Source organism: Petaurus breviceps, unplaced genomic scaffold (assembly GCF_028583685.1).
Source record: "Petaurus breviceps papuanus isolate PSGF00001 unplaced genomic scaffold, PetGlider_PUasm1.0 90823, whole genome shotgun sequence".
In the NCBI taxonomy this organism is placed as follows: domain Eukaryota; kingdom Metazoa; phylum Chordata; class Mammalia; order Diprotodontia; family Petauridae; genus Petaurus; species Petaurus breviceps.
The window spans coordinates 3,911,189-3,925,665 of record NW_027187352.1 but is presented as its reverse complement, the minus strand read 5'-3'; the positions used below and the strand labels follow the sequence as shown (position 1 = coordinate 3,925,665).

At 42.2% G+C, this 14,477-nt stretch overlaps 1 protein-coding gene across 1 annotated transcript in view; it reads left to right on the top strand.

The window, feature by feature from the left end:
* XRRA1 (X-ray radiation resistance associated 1) overlaps positions 1-14,477 on the top strand; it is a 132,248-nt gene that overhangs the window by 107,940 nt on the left and 9,831 nt on the right. The window contains exons 11-15 of the mRNA XM_069070849.1: positions 9-244; positions 2,097-2,137; positions 6,015-6,140; positions 7,170-7,263; positions 13,234-13,352. Of these exons, the coding sequence (XP_068926950.1) occupies positions 9-244; positions 2,097-2,137; positions 6,015-6,140; positions 7,170-7,263; positions 13,234-13,352 (616 nt within the window). The remainder of the gene's footprint in view (positions 1-8; positions 245-2,096; positions 2,138-6,014; positions 6,141-7,169; positions 7,264-13,233; positions 13,353-14,477) is intronic.

Sequence of the window (14,477 nt, the reverse complement as noted above, 5' to 3'; positions counted from 1 at the left end):
CTCTTAAGACTGAAGAAATTAAGCATGGAACAAAACAAGATTTTACGGATCCCATACCTGCAGCAAGTTCAGTTGCCCAAGTTCTGTGATGAATCAACCAAGGGAAAGAATGGTTCCAAGAAAGACTCTAGCCCCAAACAGAAGCTAGAACAAGGTATGAATGGGGCCTTCCTGGAAAGCAAGTCAGGAAAAGGACAACCAGATTATGCCATATTATCGATGAAACGGGATGTGGACCGGACAGGTGCGTACATGATAACCCCAGATATTTTTTTCCACCCCTAGTTTTATTCAAGCAGAGCTTTCAACAATGTTGAACTTAGACCTGAAACAAAAGTCCATCTTGCCAACATCCAAATGGATCGCCATAAGTGGACTGCCAATCCAAATAGATTACCACAAATGAATTACCTATCCATTGGATTGCCACAATGGAACAGTGTTGTATTCAAACACTTAAGATGGTGGGTCACCCAAAGGGCCTAGGAGAGATGGATGGTGGATGTAAATAGGCTGCCACCCATTTCTGACAATAAACCACACACAAAACAACATAAAAGGCACCATCAAAGAGATGTATGAGTAGGAAAGGAGATGGGCCACTTATGACATGAAAGGGAGAGGAAACTGATGGATGGCCCAGTCAGTCAATCAATAAACACTTAATTGCCTACTATGTGCCAGGTACTGTATTAAGCACTAGGGATACAAAAAGAGGTGAAAGTACCTCTCCTCAAGGAGCTTACAACCTAATTGGGGAGACAACATGTAAATAAATATATATGAAGCAAGATATATGTGTATGTATGTATATATACATGCACACACATATATGTGTATATATGTGTGTATATATAGACATACATGTATATAAATATATATATGGGGGCAGCTAGGTGGTGCAGTGAATAGAGCACCAGCTATGGAGTCAGGAGGACCTGAGTTCAAATCCAGCCTCAGACACATAACACACACACACAAACTAACCGTGTGACCTTGGGCAAGTCACTTAACCCCAAATGCCCTCCAAAAAGGGAAAAAACATATATATATATATGACAGGATATAAGTAAAAGAGGGAATTCTCTAGAATTAAGAGGGGGTTAGGGAAGGCTTCCTGGAGAAGGCCAGGTTTTAGTTGGGACTTAAAGGAAGCCAGGGAGATCAATAGTCAGAGTGGAGGAGGGACAATATTCCAGGTATGGGAGGTAGCCAACAAAAATACCTAGAGCTGAAAGGTAGAGTGTCTTCTTCATAGAACAGCCAGGAGGCCAGTGTCATTGGATCAAAGAGAATGTGTTGGGGAGTAAAATGTAAGAAGACTGGAAAGGTAGGATGGGGCCAAAAGTATGAAGGGCTTTCAATGCCAAATGAGAGTCCACATACTTCATTGGCACCCATGCAATATCATGAGGTCCACAACATGCTGGGTGGATCAGAGCTGAATGAGAAAGCTTGGAGAAGCTGTGATCTGCACTATTAGAAGGGGTACCTATAGTGATGAGATCACGGATCCATCCAAGCATGCTGATATCACAATGTGATGGAAAAAAAAACCTGGACCTTGGAATCATGAGACCTGGATTGTAGTCTTACCCTGGCACTTATTCACTGTGTTACCTCCATTTTTGAAATGGAGATAATGACTCCTGCCCTGAACTGCCTTCTCAAGGCGCCTGAGACAAGGGAAAGCATAAGCTAATGGTTTTGGAAAGGGTTTTGTCAACTTGAAGTTCAACTTAAGTAATAACAGCCCACATCTGCAGCATTTTGCAGTTTACAAAGGAGTCTAAAAATATGTTTTCTGTGTGGTAAGCACTTGTTGAATTCCTCACAAGAGCCTTGTGAAATAAGCAATTTAATTATTATTATCCCCATTATACATATGTAGAAGCTGAGGCCCAGAGAAAGGAATTGACTTACCCGTGTTATATAGCTAGTAAATGTCAGAGATGGAACTCAAATCTAGGGCTTCTGAATCTAAGCCCATGGTTTATTCTGTTAAAAAATACCATACTATTCTTCCTCTTCAAATGAATGTCCCTTTTCTTCATTATCATTAATCAACCTAGACTTTGTTTCTTATCTGGTTACAGAGGTTATATTCCCATCTTTCCCTGGATATTCATCCAACCAGGTAAGACCACTTATTTAGCCCTGAACCTTTTAACTTAGGAGAGTAAAAATAACAGACTTAGGATGGAGTCACCAGAGAGCCATCCTTGGCCTCAGAAGCACTTGGGTATGAGCCCTGCCTCTCACACATATTGACTGTGTGACCCTTACTAAGTCACGTATCTTTTCAGGGTCCTAGACAATTCCCCAAGGAATTGGGGAATTCAGGATGCAGAACTAGTGTGGATAATAATAATAACTAAGACATAATGTGCTTTAATATTTGCAAAGCAATTTACATATATTGTCTCATTTGATTCTCAAAACAACCATGTGAGGGAGGTGATGTTATTATTTCCATTTTATAAATCAGGAAACTCAGGATGATAGAGGTAGAAGAAGTGTCCTCACTGGAAGTTTCCTTTGTCAGTGAAATCAGACCTGAACTGATGGTGGTGGTGGTGATGATGGTGATGATGATGGTGGTGGTGGTGGTGGTGATGGTGATGGTGATGGTGATGATTTGGTGGTGATGGTGATGGTGGTGGTGGTGATAGTGGTAGTGGTGGTGGTGGTGGTGGTGATGGTGGTGTTGATGATGATGATGGTGGTGATGGTGATCGTGATGGTGATGATGATGGTGGTGATGGTGGTGGTGGTGATGATGATGGTGATGATGGCGATGATGGTGGTGGTGATGGTGATGTTGGTGGTGGTAATGGTGGTGGTGGTGAAGATGATGGTGGTGATGGTGATGATGATGATGGTGGTGGTGATGGTGAAGGTGATGGTAAATTGTGATTATGGTGATGATGGTGATAATTTCATTGCAGGGATGAAGTAGGAGGGAGGTTCAGACCTACAATTTCATTGTGGGTAACTTCCCTCCACTGATATTTATATTCTTAGGGTTGCCTGGGACACCAAGAGACTAAGTAACTTGTTTATGGTCTCATAGCTAGTGCATAGGCAGCTAGGTGGCAGAGTGGATAGAACAGCAGGCCTGGAGTCAAGAAGACTCATCTCCCTGAGTTCAAATCTGACATCAGATACTTACAAGCTCTGTGATCCTGGGCAAGTCACTTCACCCTGTTTGCTTCAGTTTCCTCATCTCTGTCAAACCACTCCAGTATCTTTGCCAAGAAAACCCCAAATGGGTCATGAAGAGTCAAACACGACTGAAACAACAGAACAGCAACAAAGCTAGTACATGCCAGAGGCAGGAATGGACCTCACTATTCCTCATTCCAAGGCCCTCCCATTACTCCCTGTGCCATGCTGCCTCTCTAATGATAATGCCAGTGCCATAAATTAATTGAGCTTAGTAGTAATACTATATGATTATAGAGCAGTTTAGAAAACCCTGGTTGTCCTGAGGTATTTCTGTTTTGTTTTGTTTTCCCAAATGGGTATTCAGAAAGAGATGTGGTGATACAAGTAACCAAAAAGTTCACCTAGGAGTAGCAAGGTGACACAGCAGATAAAGCACTGGACCTGAGTCAGGAAGACCTGAGTTCCAGTGGGGATGACTATATTTGAAGAGACCTTTTAGCCAAAGATGCATTTTAGCTACATGACCCTGGGCAAGTCACATAGCCTTGGTCTGCCTCGGCCTCCTCATTTGTAAAGTGGGGTTAATAAGTACCTACCTCCTGAGGTTTTCTTGAGAATAAAATGAGGCAATGTTTGTAAAGCACTGCACAAACTTTTAAAGCACTATATAAATGCTGGGTAATATTCATTTTTACTGTTGAGTTGTTTTCAGTTATGTCCAACTCTTCATGACCCTGTTTAGGGATCCAGAAGAGATACTGGAGTGGTTTGCCATTTCTTTCTCCAGCTCATTTGACAGATAAGGAAACTGAAGCAGAGTGAAGTGACTTGCCCAGGGTCACACAGCTAGTAAATGCCTGCCGTCAGATTTGAACTGAGGAAAAGTAGTCTTTCTGACTCCTTGCCTGGAACACTATGGTGCCACCTAGTGGCCTCTATGTAATATATTATTGTTTATAATAATAATTATTATTATTATGAGGCATTGGATTTAAAGAAGGGGAGACTAAGGCAGGACTTCATTAAGAGGTAATACAATGCAGTGTAATGGACAGAGTCCTGGGTTTAGAGTCTTGGAGGCCTGGGTTCCAGCTATGGTTTTGCCTGATTCCATTCTATGACTTGAAGCAAATCATTTCCCTTCACCAGATTTTTTCATGGGGATAATAATCCCTGCTCTAACCATCTGATAGAACTATTTGGAATCAGTGTGGTATAGTGGATCAAGGAATTGGACTTAAGAGTGGAGAGGACCTAAGTTCAACTACTACCTTAGATACTTACCAGCTGTGTGACCATGGACAAATCTCTTAACTTCTCTGAGCCCTTGTCTCTTCATTTGAAAAATGGGGATAATAAAAATAGCACCCACTTTCCAGGATTGTTATGAGTATGAAATGAGATGAGCTGTTTGCAAACTTTAAAGTATGCTATGTAAATAATGCTAGCCAATAATGATAATAACTATGAAATACTGTATAAATATAAGCTGCCACTAGTCTTTGCACCTTATACTCATTTTATAGTAATTGCAATTAACAAAATTCTTTCCTCAGAATAACCCTGTAAGGTAGGTAATATAATCATAATTACTCTCCTTTTATAGATAATGATAGTGAGGTTCTGAGAAGTCAGGCAACTTTGCCCTCATTGCTTGCTAATGTTGGAGCCAGGATTCCAGTGCAAGTTTTCTAGCTCCGAGACCAATGCTTTGCACAGCATACTAGGTTGCTTCTATGAAGGGTGCTTAGTTTAAGAGGGATACATATTGGTCATTCTCCATTGTTGCAGATGAAATGGGATTAAGTAAAAGCAAGAGATATTGTGATCAAATCTAGGAAAAACTTGACCTTGAAGTGTAAGGGCTAAAACAATAGAACTAGTGACTAGAGGAGGCTGTAAAATGCTCTTCTCCTTCAGGAATTGATGGCCTTCCCCACCTGTATGGAGGGAACGGAACCAAAGGGTCTCCTCCACTGGGTCCCTTGAAGGAGCCTAGCACATTTAATTCAGCCTATTCAGGATTTTCAATTATTTGAGCCTATCAAAAGTCAATCTAGAACTTGAGGCTACTTAATCTGCCCTTAGGTACATAGGATCTTAGTACTCAGAGCTAGAAGGAACTTCAGAAATCATCTAATCTAAGTCCTTCATGTGCAGAGGATACATATCCTCAAAGAGGCAGAGTAATTTGTCAGAAGTTATATAGCCAGTAAGTATCTGAGCTAGGATTCAGCTTGAGTCCTTCCAAATCTGATATTCTTCCCACAGTGCCCAAGCAGGGCAGGACTCATAGAAGGGCATTATGTTCCCATTTGGTTTATTCATCTCTGTGTATGCTGGTGTCCCTCTGAATCCTAGAGTTTGGGTCTAATCTGACTCAGAATTTCTGAGTCCATGAATAAGCTTCAACATGGACAGCTCCCATGTCCCTGCTAGGGACAGAACATGGTATCTTGGTTCCATTCAATTCAATACAATTTAACTAACATTTATTAGGCAAAGGCCTCTCTAATTATTAGTACTTTCCCCTTCCTGAAATTACTTGGTACTTACTATTTTGTGCATGTGTATGGATAATAGAATGTAAGACCCTTGATGACAGGGCTGTTTTGGTTTTATCTTTTTCTTTGTCTCCCCAGCACCAGATCCATTGCCTTGTATGTCTTGTATCTAGAAGTCACTTAATAAATGCTGATTGACTTGAATTGAATGTGTTTCTTGGTTTCATCTCTCAGGAAATGGCTATCCTGGGCCCCAGATTTCTTGGGAGGCATCTGTCTGTCCTGTGCTACTACAGATCCTTCTGCTATGAGATACCACTTTGACTTTCTTTTCCTTTTAAGGCAAACAAAATCTATCCACTTCCTCCCATATTTGAAATTCTTCCTGTGAAGTCACTGAAGGCCCTGAACCAGACATGGGCTCCACCTTTCCCAGAGCTGAGATATCTTAGCCTGGCCCATAACAAGGTGATTCTCTTTTGTCTAGAAGATATAGATTGGGGCCCTCCATTTGACTGTGTCTTTCCTCAGACCATGGGCTTCCAAAGAGTGGGAACTGGAGCTATATCTTCCTTCTCAGACCAGGGGTTCCCTAAGGACAGGCACTGTCCCACCTCCTTAATCCAGGGATATTTCAGAGGACAAAGGCCACATCTCACCCTTGTGACCAGGGGCTTCCTGAGGGCAGAGAACATGTTCTGCCTTCCCTGCTCAGACAGAGGCTCTTTAGGAGCCTCAAACCAAAGGCTTCTTGTAGGGTCCTTTTCTCTTCCCTCAGCCTAGGGAGCTTCCTTGTGGGCAGAAGGCTTGCATTTCGCCTCAAACTAGGAACCCCACAAGATCGGGAGCCATTTATGTCCATTCTGACTTGAGGCTCCCTGTGGGCAAGAACCATTATCCCCCTGGTGCTTCCCATTTCCTAGGGCACCCTGGAAGCTCAGGACATGGTGTTGCCTAATAGCCCCGCTTTGAGATTTCTAGGTCATATGCAGAACCATCTTTTGAGGGAGAGAATGTCCAAGACAAAACTCACACTTTTGGGCTCCCCTGTGTTCCTGAGACAAATGCCAAAGAGAGCCTCAAAATTCTCATGTCAGCCCAGGATTCAACCTCCTTGACATTTCTAGTAACCAGTCCAGATTTCTGTTGCTTGGTAATTTCCCAATAGCAGGCCATGGCCCTTGTTTGGTAGGGAATCACATTCAATTATTGAATCATAGATTCTTAGAATCCTAAAATAATAGAATTTTAAAATAACAGAATCCAGAATCATAGAATCACAAGATCTCAGAGTTGGAAGGGAGCCCAGAAGGGCTCCATCTAGTTCAGTCCATATCCGAACAAGAATGCCCTTCAGAATACCCTTTCTCTGATGATAGAGAATGAATGCTAGGGACTTCCCACCATAAACCCATCCCCTGGGATTACCCAGATTACTGGGACCTGGCCTTTAGGAGGGCTGGGGTCATATTGATAGAGGTATTCTTGTTATTCCAGATTTCAAATGAGGATGCCCTCCTCCCTGTGGCTCTTTTCCCCTCTCTAAATGAGCTCATCTTCCACAACAATCCATTGGTGATCCATACAAAGGGTAAAGTATTTGCAATTCGGTTCAGCCCAATAAATCTATACTGAATACCTGCTATGTAAACTTCCCTAGTCAGAGTCCAGGTGATTGTGTACAGTTGTGTACTTGAGAGTAAAGGGCTAAAGGAATGCCTCCTCACCCTTTGGGTCATTGGAGACAATAAACTATTCCCTGAAAAAAAACAGTAAGGAAGTCAAGGATCTAAAGAGGCAGAAGGGAATTCTGACCCAGGTCAGGAGAGTGGAAGGTAAAAGAATATCACAGAAAGTGGCAGACTCTGCACTTGACTCCAATTGTTGAATCTCCAAATGTTTCTGATGTTTTAAAGCTCATGAAGTTGTAACCTGGCTTGTTTCCATCTCTGCTGCGCAGTCCTGCTTTCCTTAGATCAGGAAAGAAGAATATAACAAAGACAAAAAGAACAGAGGAGCCATGCTTTCATGGAAACATGGTGGCTGTGCAGGAAGAGAGGCCCCCTCCACACATGGAGGCCCACAGCAGATCTGACTTTGTTCTCCTCCCAGGAAGAAAGAGACCATTTGGCTGTGGGAGCCTTTTGTATGTTCACTCAATTCTAGCTCAGCAGACAAAAGGCTTTTTGTCACCCTGAAGTAAACCAACCAGAAACCGAGAATATTTGTGATTGCTCTGAAGTGAGATCCTCCATCAATCAATTCATCACTGATGAATTAGTTACTTAATTTAAAACATTTATTAAGCATTACTATAAGCAAAACACTAAGCTAAGTGCTGGGATACAAATAGAAAAATAAGGCTGTCCCCTCTCTCAAAGAACTTATATTCTAATGGGTGACACAACATTCATGGAAGATTTCAATGGCAAGTCTGATAGAAAGGATCCACAATCCTTAAGGTATATAGGTGAAGCAGAAAGTAATGCCTCTTCATTACTGTGATTTTCATTCAAAAATCACACCAATTTTTAAAGCTGAATGGTTAGATAATGCCAAGGATTTTGGTGGCAAGAATTGTCCTTTCTGGGTCTTCAGTAGCTGGGGCTGTAGCCCCTGCTGGCTGTATCTCCATGGACATTGCTTCCCAGGATGGCTGAGGGCACTGGGCTGGAAGCATTGCTATTCTCATTGCTCAAGGGCTCAGGGTCCTGGCAACGTCTCCATCAGAGTCATTGGGGAGATATGGTGATTGTAGTTTTGAGTTGACTGGCACGTGCTACCTCCTCAGGGTGCCCCACTGCCTCAGCCAAACTGACTTGCCTGCTGTGTGTGTGTGTGTGTGTGTGTGTGTGTGTGTGTGTGTGAATGGCAGGTGGTAGGGATAGCTAGCCCCTTCTCCACAGGACCCTCCACACAAGTTGATAACAGGTAGAAAATATTATACATACTCTAAGAACTCTTCTCATTGCACAAAGAAGAAATATATTTGAAACAAAACAACAGTTCTGAAACTCTTCCTGAAGAGAGAGTTGACTCTGAGGAGGAAATAAATGCTTGTCCTCCAAGGAATGACAGTGTGGATTCCTAGGCACTGTCTGGTGAGAAATCCACTAGGGGTTAGGAAATGCCAGTAGCTGTGGTTGGTGACTGCCTCCTAAGGGATACTGAAGCAGCTGTTTGAGGTTTCTTGGTTTTCTGAGGCAGGATTCCAGGGCATGACAGAGAATCACCCAAGACTATCAAACCTGATGACTATGACACATTTCTGGCAATTCACATGAACATGAATAATGGCATCAGAAAGAATCTCAAAAGCATTACTAAGAATTATACAGAAGGACCTCTTGGGATCACGGTCTTCTTCGGTAATCAGTCTTGGAAAGCCTGTAGACCCTTGCTCAGGATAATGTCTTTTAATGCATAAAATAAAATACATAGGATTGCAAAAGGCATAAAATTAAAGACCTTAAGAGCACAGGGGATATTTTTAATCCTGCTATTATAGACTGACAGCAAGGGCTTCAGAGGAGAAAAGGCAGATTTAGCAAATGAATATACTGTTTAATAATGTGGTATGTGAGAAGAGGGCTTAGATTTCTAGACCACATCTTTATTAAAATATGAATTCTTGGCCAAGAATGAAATTCCCAGCAAAGATTGGCAAGAATATATTTACCTAAAGCCTTGCAAATCAAATCAGAAGAGCTTTAGACTGAAAAGGAAGGGGAGCAAGAAAACTATATCTACATACTGCCAACGAGCTTGGCATCAAGGGCAATAGCTGCAAGGCATGAAGAAGAATAGTATTGGAGATGTCCAGAAACTCATGAGAAACAAAATCCAAGAAAAGAAGCAGCAATAAAATCTTGTAGTCTCGGCTACCTACACACAAGTAAAGCAGAACTAGAGATCTAATGCAAGGAAGCAAATCTGACCTCATAGGTATCACTTAAACTCGATGAGCCAGGATTCATGACTGCACTATGGACTAAAGAACAGAACTGGAGCAAGGGGGTAAGGGTGGGGACAGAGGCACATTCTTATGCAAGGAATTATAGGAACCAAAGGTAAGAGATAAGGTAGAAATAATTTGAGTGAAGATCAACGGACACAGAAACAGAAGTGATATTGTCTCAGCACTAGGCCATCATCATTATCCTTTGGGAGACAAGCAATTGCTCCCCTCAATGATAATTTAATCCTTCAAAAGAGAGAAATCATCGATATCATTAATATTGGGTCAAATGTTTCAATAAAATCCTGACAAAAAGCAATAGAAGTTGATTTTTTAAACTGTTCACTAGGATCAAGGTGAATTTATATGAGAGATACAAGAGGAAACTAATTAATATAATCACATGCACACACACACACACACACACACTCCATCTTCTTGCCTTTGGTCCTACCTCCTGAATTTGCTGAAGAAGAAACCATACTCTAGCAGACTTAATCCCTTCTTGCCCAAGTGGTATTATCCTGGTGGATAAGTGCCCCACTCACAAGGCCCAATATATGGAGACAGTTACAGTCATACTTCACTTTACACCTGGCCATCATCATCACCGCACATAAGCATCCCCCTTCTCTTTCCAAGTCTGAAATCAGAATCAGAATCAATACTCGATTGCTACTGGACACCATGAGCATTTTCACTGCTGTCCTCCAAGCCTGGGATATTCTCCCTCCTTATCTCTGTCTCCTGGTTTCCCTGGCTTCAAGGCCCAACTGAAATCTCACCTGCTTAAGAAATCTTTCCTGATCCTACCGAGTCTTCCTTCTGCGGATCACTTCCCTTTCACCCTGTCTATAGTTTGTCTGTCCATAATTGTTTGCATGCTATTTCCCATTAGACTGTGGCCTTCTCCAGGGCACAGTTGTTTTTACCTCTCTTTGTATTCCCAGCACTTAGTGCAGTGCCTGGAAAATAGCAGACACAACAAATGTTTATTGACTAACTTATCACAAAGGGGTCAGAGCAGAGAAGCACCTTTACATAGTGAGTTTAATAACTTATTAATACTTCAAGATCACATTCTGGTCCTCATTTGACTATCAACTGAGGAGGAAGGGAGGGGGAGTCCCTCCCTTATAATAGCTCTAAAAAATAACAATGAATCCAACCCTTTTTGTCACCCTTAACTTCCTTCACCAGTCTTAATTCATTTTGAGCTTTAGCACACTTGACACTTCTTCCAAGACCGAGCCGCACTCATACTCACCCTCAGTGGATAGAGCACTGGACCTGGAGTCAGGAAGAGCTGAGTCCAAATCTGGCCGTATCATGTGACCTTGGCAAGTCATTTAGTCTCTGGATCAATTTCCTCGGTATTAAAATAGGGATAATGACAGTGTCCACCTTCCAGAGGGTTTTTGAAGATCAAATGAAATAGTAACTGTAAAGTGCTGAATACAGTGCCTGGTATATAACAGGTGCTTAATAAATGCTTTTCTTCCTTTATTACCTAGCCTTGAAAACTCCTTACTTTTTTTTTTATTAATATCTAGGTTGATTAATGACTTCCCCATATATCTACAATGTCTGGTCAAATCCCATGTGTTCCTCCTCACTGGAATTATTTTTCTTTTGTTTTCAGAATTTCATTCTTAACATCTCACATACCTCCTGGAAAGACTTCCCCTGAAGTATTTTAGTCTGTGGATTCCTTTGAAATCTGTTTTTTCCCCCAAAAGTCTAGGGTGCATGTCAGCCTATAAACTTAATTTCCTCTTCTTCCTATTACAAAGTCTGGAAAGATGTGACCACTTCTCACCTCCCCTTCCCACCACCCTCACCCCAAGGTTCCCATAATTTCCACCACAGCAAGCCATTGGCCCCTCTTAATGAGAATCAGATACAGAATAGATTTTTCTTTTTGTCTCTCCACCTATTGAAGGGTGAAATTATCATTAAAGCAAGTCAAGCAATTATTATCTTAAGGTTCCAACAGGGAAGATTGAATGATGGGCAGGTTCAAGTGGAAAGATGATCTTGTTTTTGTGCCAAGTTTTCTTGAGTTTGTGGAGCCAGTGGGAACACAGGGTGAAAAAGTCCTATACACAGTTAGAGGGGAGGGCTGGAGCAAGGAAGGGGAGGTCAGGACTGTCTCTATATATTTGGGAATTCGCTGTAGGAGCTAAAACTCTGGGAGTGAATGAGCTGGTCAAGGGAGAGAATAGGGATATGGGGAGGTTAGGTGGCACAGTGAGTAGAGCACCGGCCCTGAAGTCAGGAGGACCTGAGTTCAAATCCCACCTCAGACATTTAACACAAATACTTGCCATGTGACCTTGGGCAAGTCACTTAACCCCAATTGCCCTCCAAAAATAAAAAAAGAGAGAGAATATATGGATATAGAGAAGGAGTCAATAAGAGATCTGGAGGGAATACTCACTTATTAAGGGGTCAGAAAATGAGTGAAAAGCCAGTGAAGGAGACAAAGGAGGACTGGTGATAGAAATCAGCTTGGGAAGTGAAGAAGTAGAAAATAGTGGCAAGAAAGCTGGGTTTCAGATCAGAAGGATCTGGGTTCAGTTCCTGCCTCTGACCCTTACTGGCTGTGTGACTCTAGACAAGTAACTGAGCCTCTCTGAATCTCCATTTCCTCATCTATAAAATGTGGATAATGGCACCCAGCTCACAAGGTTGTTGTGAGGCTCAAATGAGCATAATGTGTGTAAAATCGAGCTAAGCCAACCTGCAGTTATTAAGTATTTACTTTGTGCCAGGCACTGGGCATACAAAGAAAGGCACAGTCCCTGCCCTCAAGGAGCTTGCAATTTAATGGAGGAGACACATATAAATTACTAAGTACATACATAGAGTAATTGGAAGGAAAATACATATAAGCCACATTATTTTTACAAAATCTGGCTTGAGTAATACCTGAGCATGGCCTATAATAGGTTCTGTTTTTTCAGGGATTTTTTCAGCATTGGAATATAATTATACTATTTTCCCTTCTTCAAAGCATCTAATTTTAGAGGCATGACCCATTTTGGACACAGTACAATGCCAGCTAGCTGATAAAAACCAGCAGGAGAGGTAATTCTTCACCGATGGTCCATTTATCACTTAAGGCTAGTGCCCAAAGTATCCAAGACAGTTATTTGTAGTATGGTTACAGTGTGTTTGGCAGGTATAAGAGTAGTGTCAAATTATGGCTGAGAATTCAACCAGAAGGAAGCTGGGTAAGGAGGAGAGGAGGAGGAGGAGGAGGAGGAGGAGAGAGGTAAAGAGACAGAGAGAGGAGAGAGGGAGAGAGACAGAGACAGAGAGAGAGAGAGAGAGAGAGAGAGAGAGAGAGAGAGAGAGAGGGAGGGAGGGAGAAGAGAGAGAGACAGAGACAGAGACAGAGAGACAGCGAGGGAGATCTGGATATCCTCCCTGTCTATTTATTTGTGGGACTGTACATGACTCCCTAGGGTCTGTGCCACAGGACCCAACCTCAAAGCAGATTAACATGAGTGTGTGTGTTGGAAAGGTGATGGATTCTCCGGGCCCTGGCCCAGCTCAGGGCAGTGACCAAGGCACTCCTCTGTTTCTCCTCTCCCACAGGCGATCCACCTTTGCTGTACAGCTTCCTCCAGAAAAGACTGGGGATCTGCTTAATTCGAAAGCCTACTGAGAAGCTCAAGCGTCCACACATTTTAATCCCTCAGAAGTCCAACCGGAAGGTATAGATGGGCTCAAGGGGCTCCTGTTGATTTATCGGCAGAAGGCCCAGGATGGGGAGGCTACAGGACATTCCTCTTTGTAGGGGCTAGTCCAGGAATGGGTCCACCACTACAGATAACCTGCATGAGCAGGGTGGCCTTAACTCTTTCATCATGGTGCCTGATTTTATCTCCCCATCCTCTCATCATGGTACTTGAAGGGTTCTGCCTTAAGGTGCATGAGGAAACTCCTAGTCCCACCATTAGAGATTCATTTCTTTGGATTAAACATTTTCCCACTTGCTCCATAAAAATGTAGATGTCCCTAAAAGCAGTATTCTGTGATGTATATGTTGTAGATTATCAGAACTGGAAGAAACCTTTGAGTAGAGAGCACAGAATATTAGAGCTAGACAGGCCCATATGACTGCCTCATTTTACTGGTAAGGAAAGGGGAAATGACTCACCCAAGCTAATTAGGGGCAGAACTAGAACCTGTTTCTTGACTCCCAACATGAGGTCCTTTTTTCTGCAGCCTATACTACCTCCCTTAGCTAGCTGTCAGCTAATCTTCCCCATACCCCTGAAACATGTAGATCCAGTTTAACAGGAGATTCACAAGAGTTTAAAAAGCTTTTAAGGCCAAAAAAATAGGTCTTCAACAGTAGGATTTTAAATAATTATAGGTGTTAGAGAACAAGAGATTCTAATAAAATTAAAGCTGTGAGAACCATATACAATTATATCAGAGGGGTTTTACTGCACCAATCAAATTATTACATGACCTCAAATGCAAGATAGCCTGACTTTCATAAAATCACAAAAACTCTGAACTAAAAAGGGCTTTCATGTCCTCTAGTGTTTAATCTCCAACCAAAGAGTCCTTTCTTATAGACTCCCTGACAGGGCATCATCCAAACAAGGGTGCCAGGAAGTTAGGAGACTTGAATCACAAAGCCTGGCACCCAGTATTCTTCCCATTATACTGTGCCACCTGCCCAAATCACATGCGACAGGGTTCCCATAATATTGGATGACTAAATCTCTTCACTTTACTTTATCATTTGCCTTCTGAGGCCAAACTATCAGAATTACTGATCCCTAATGTAAATACAGTTTCTCTTTAAAGAAACCCTCCCCTACTTT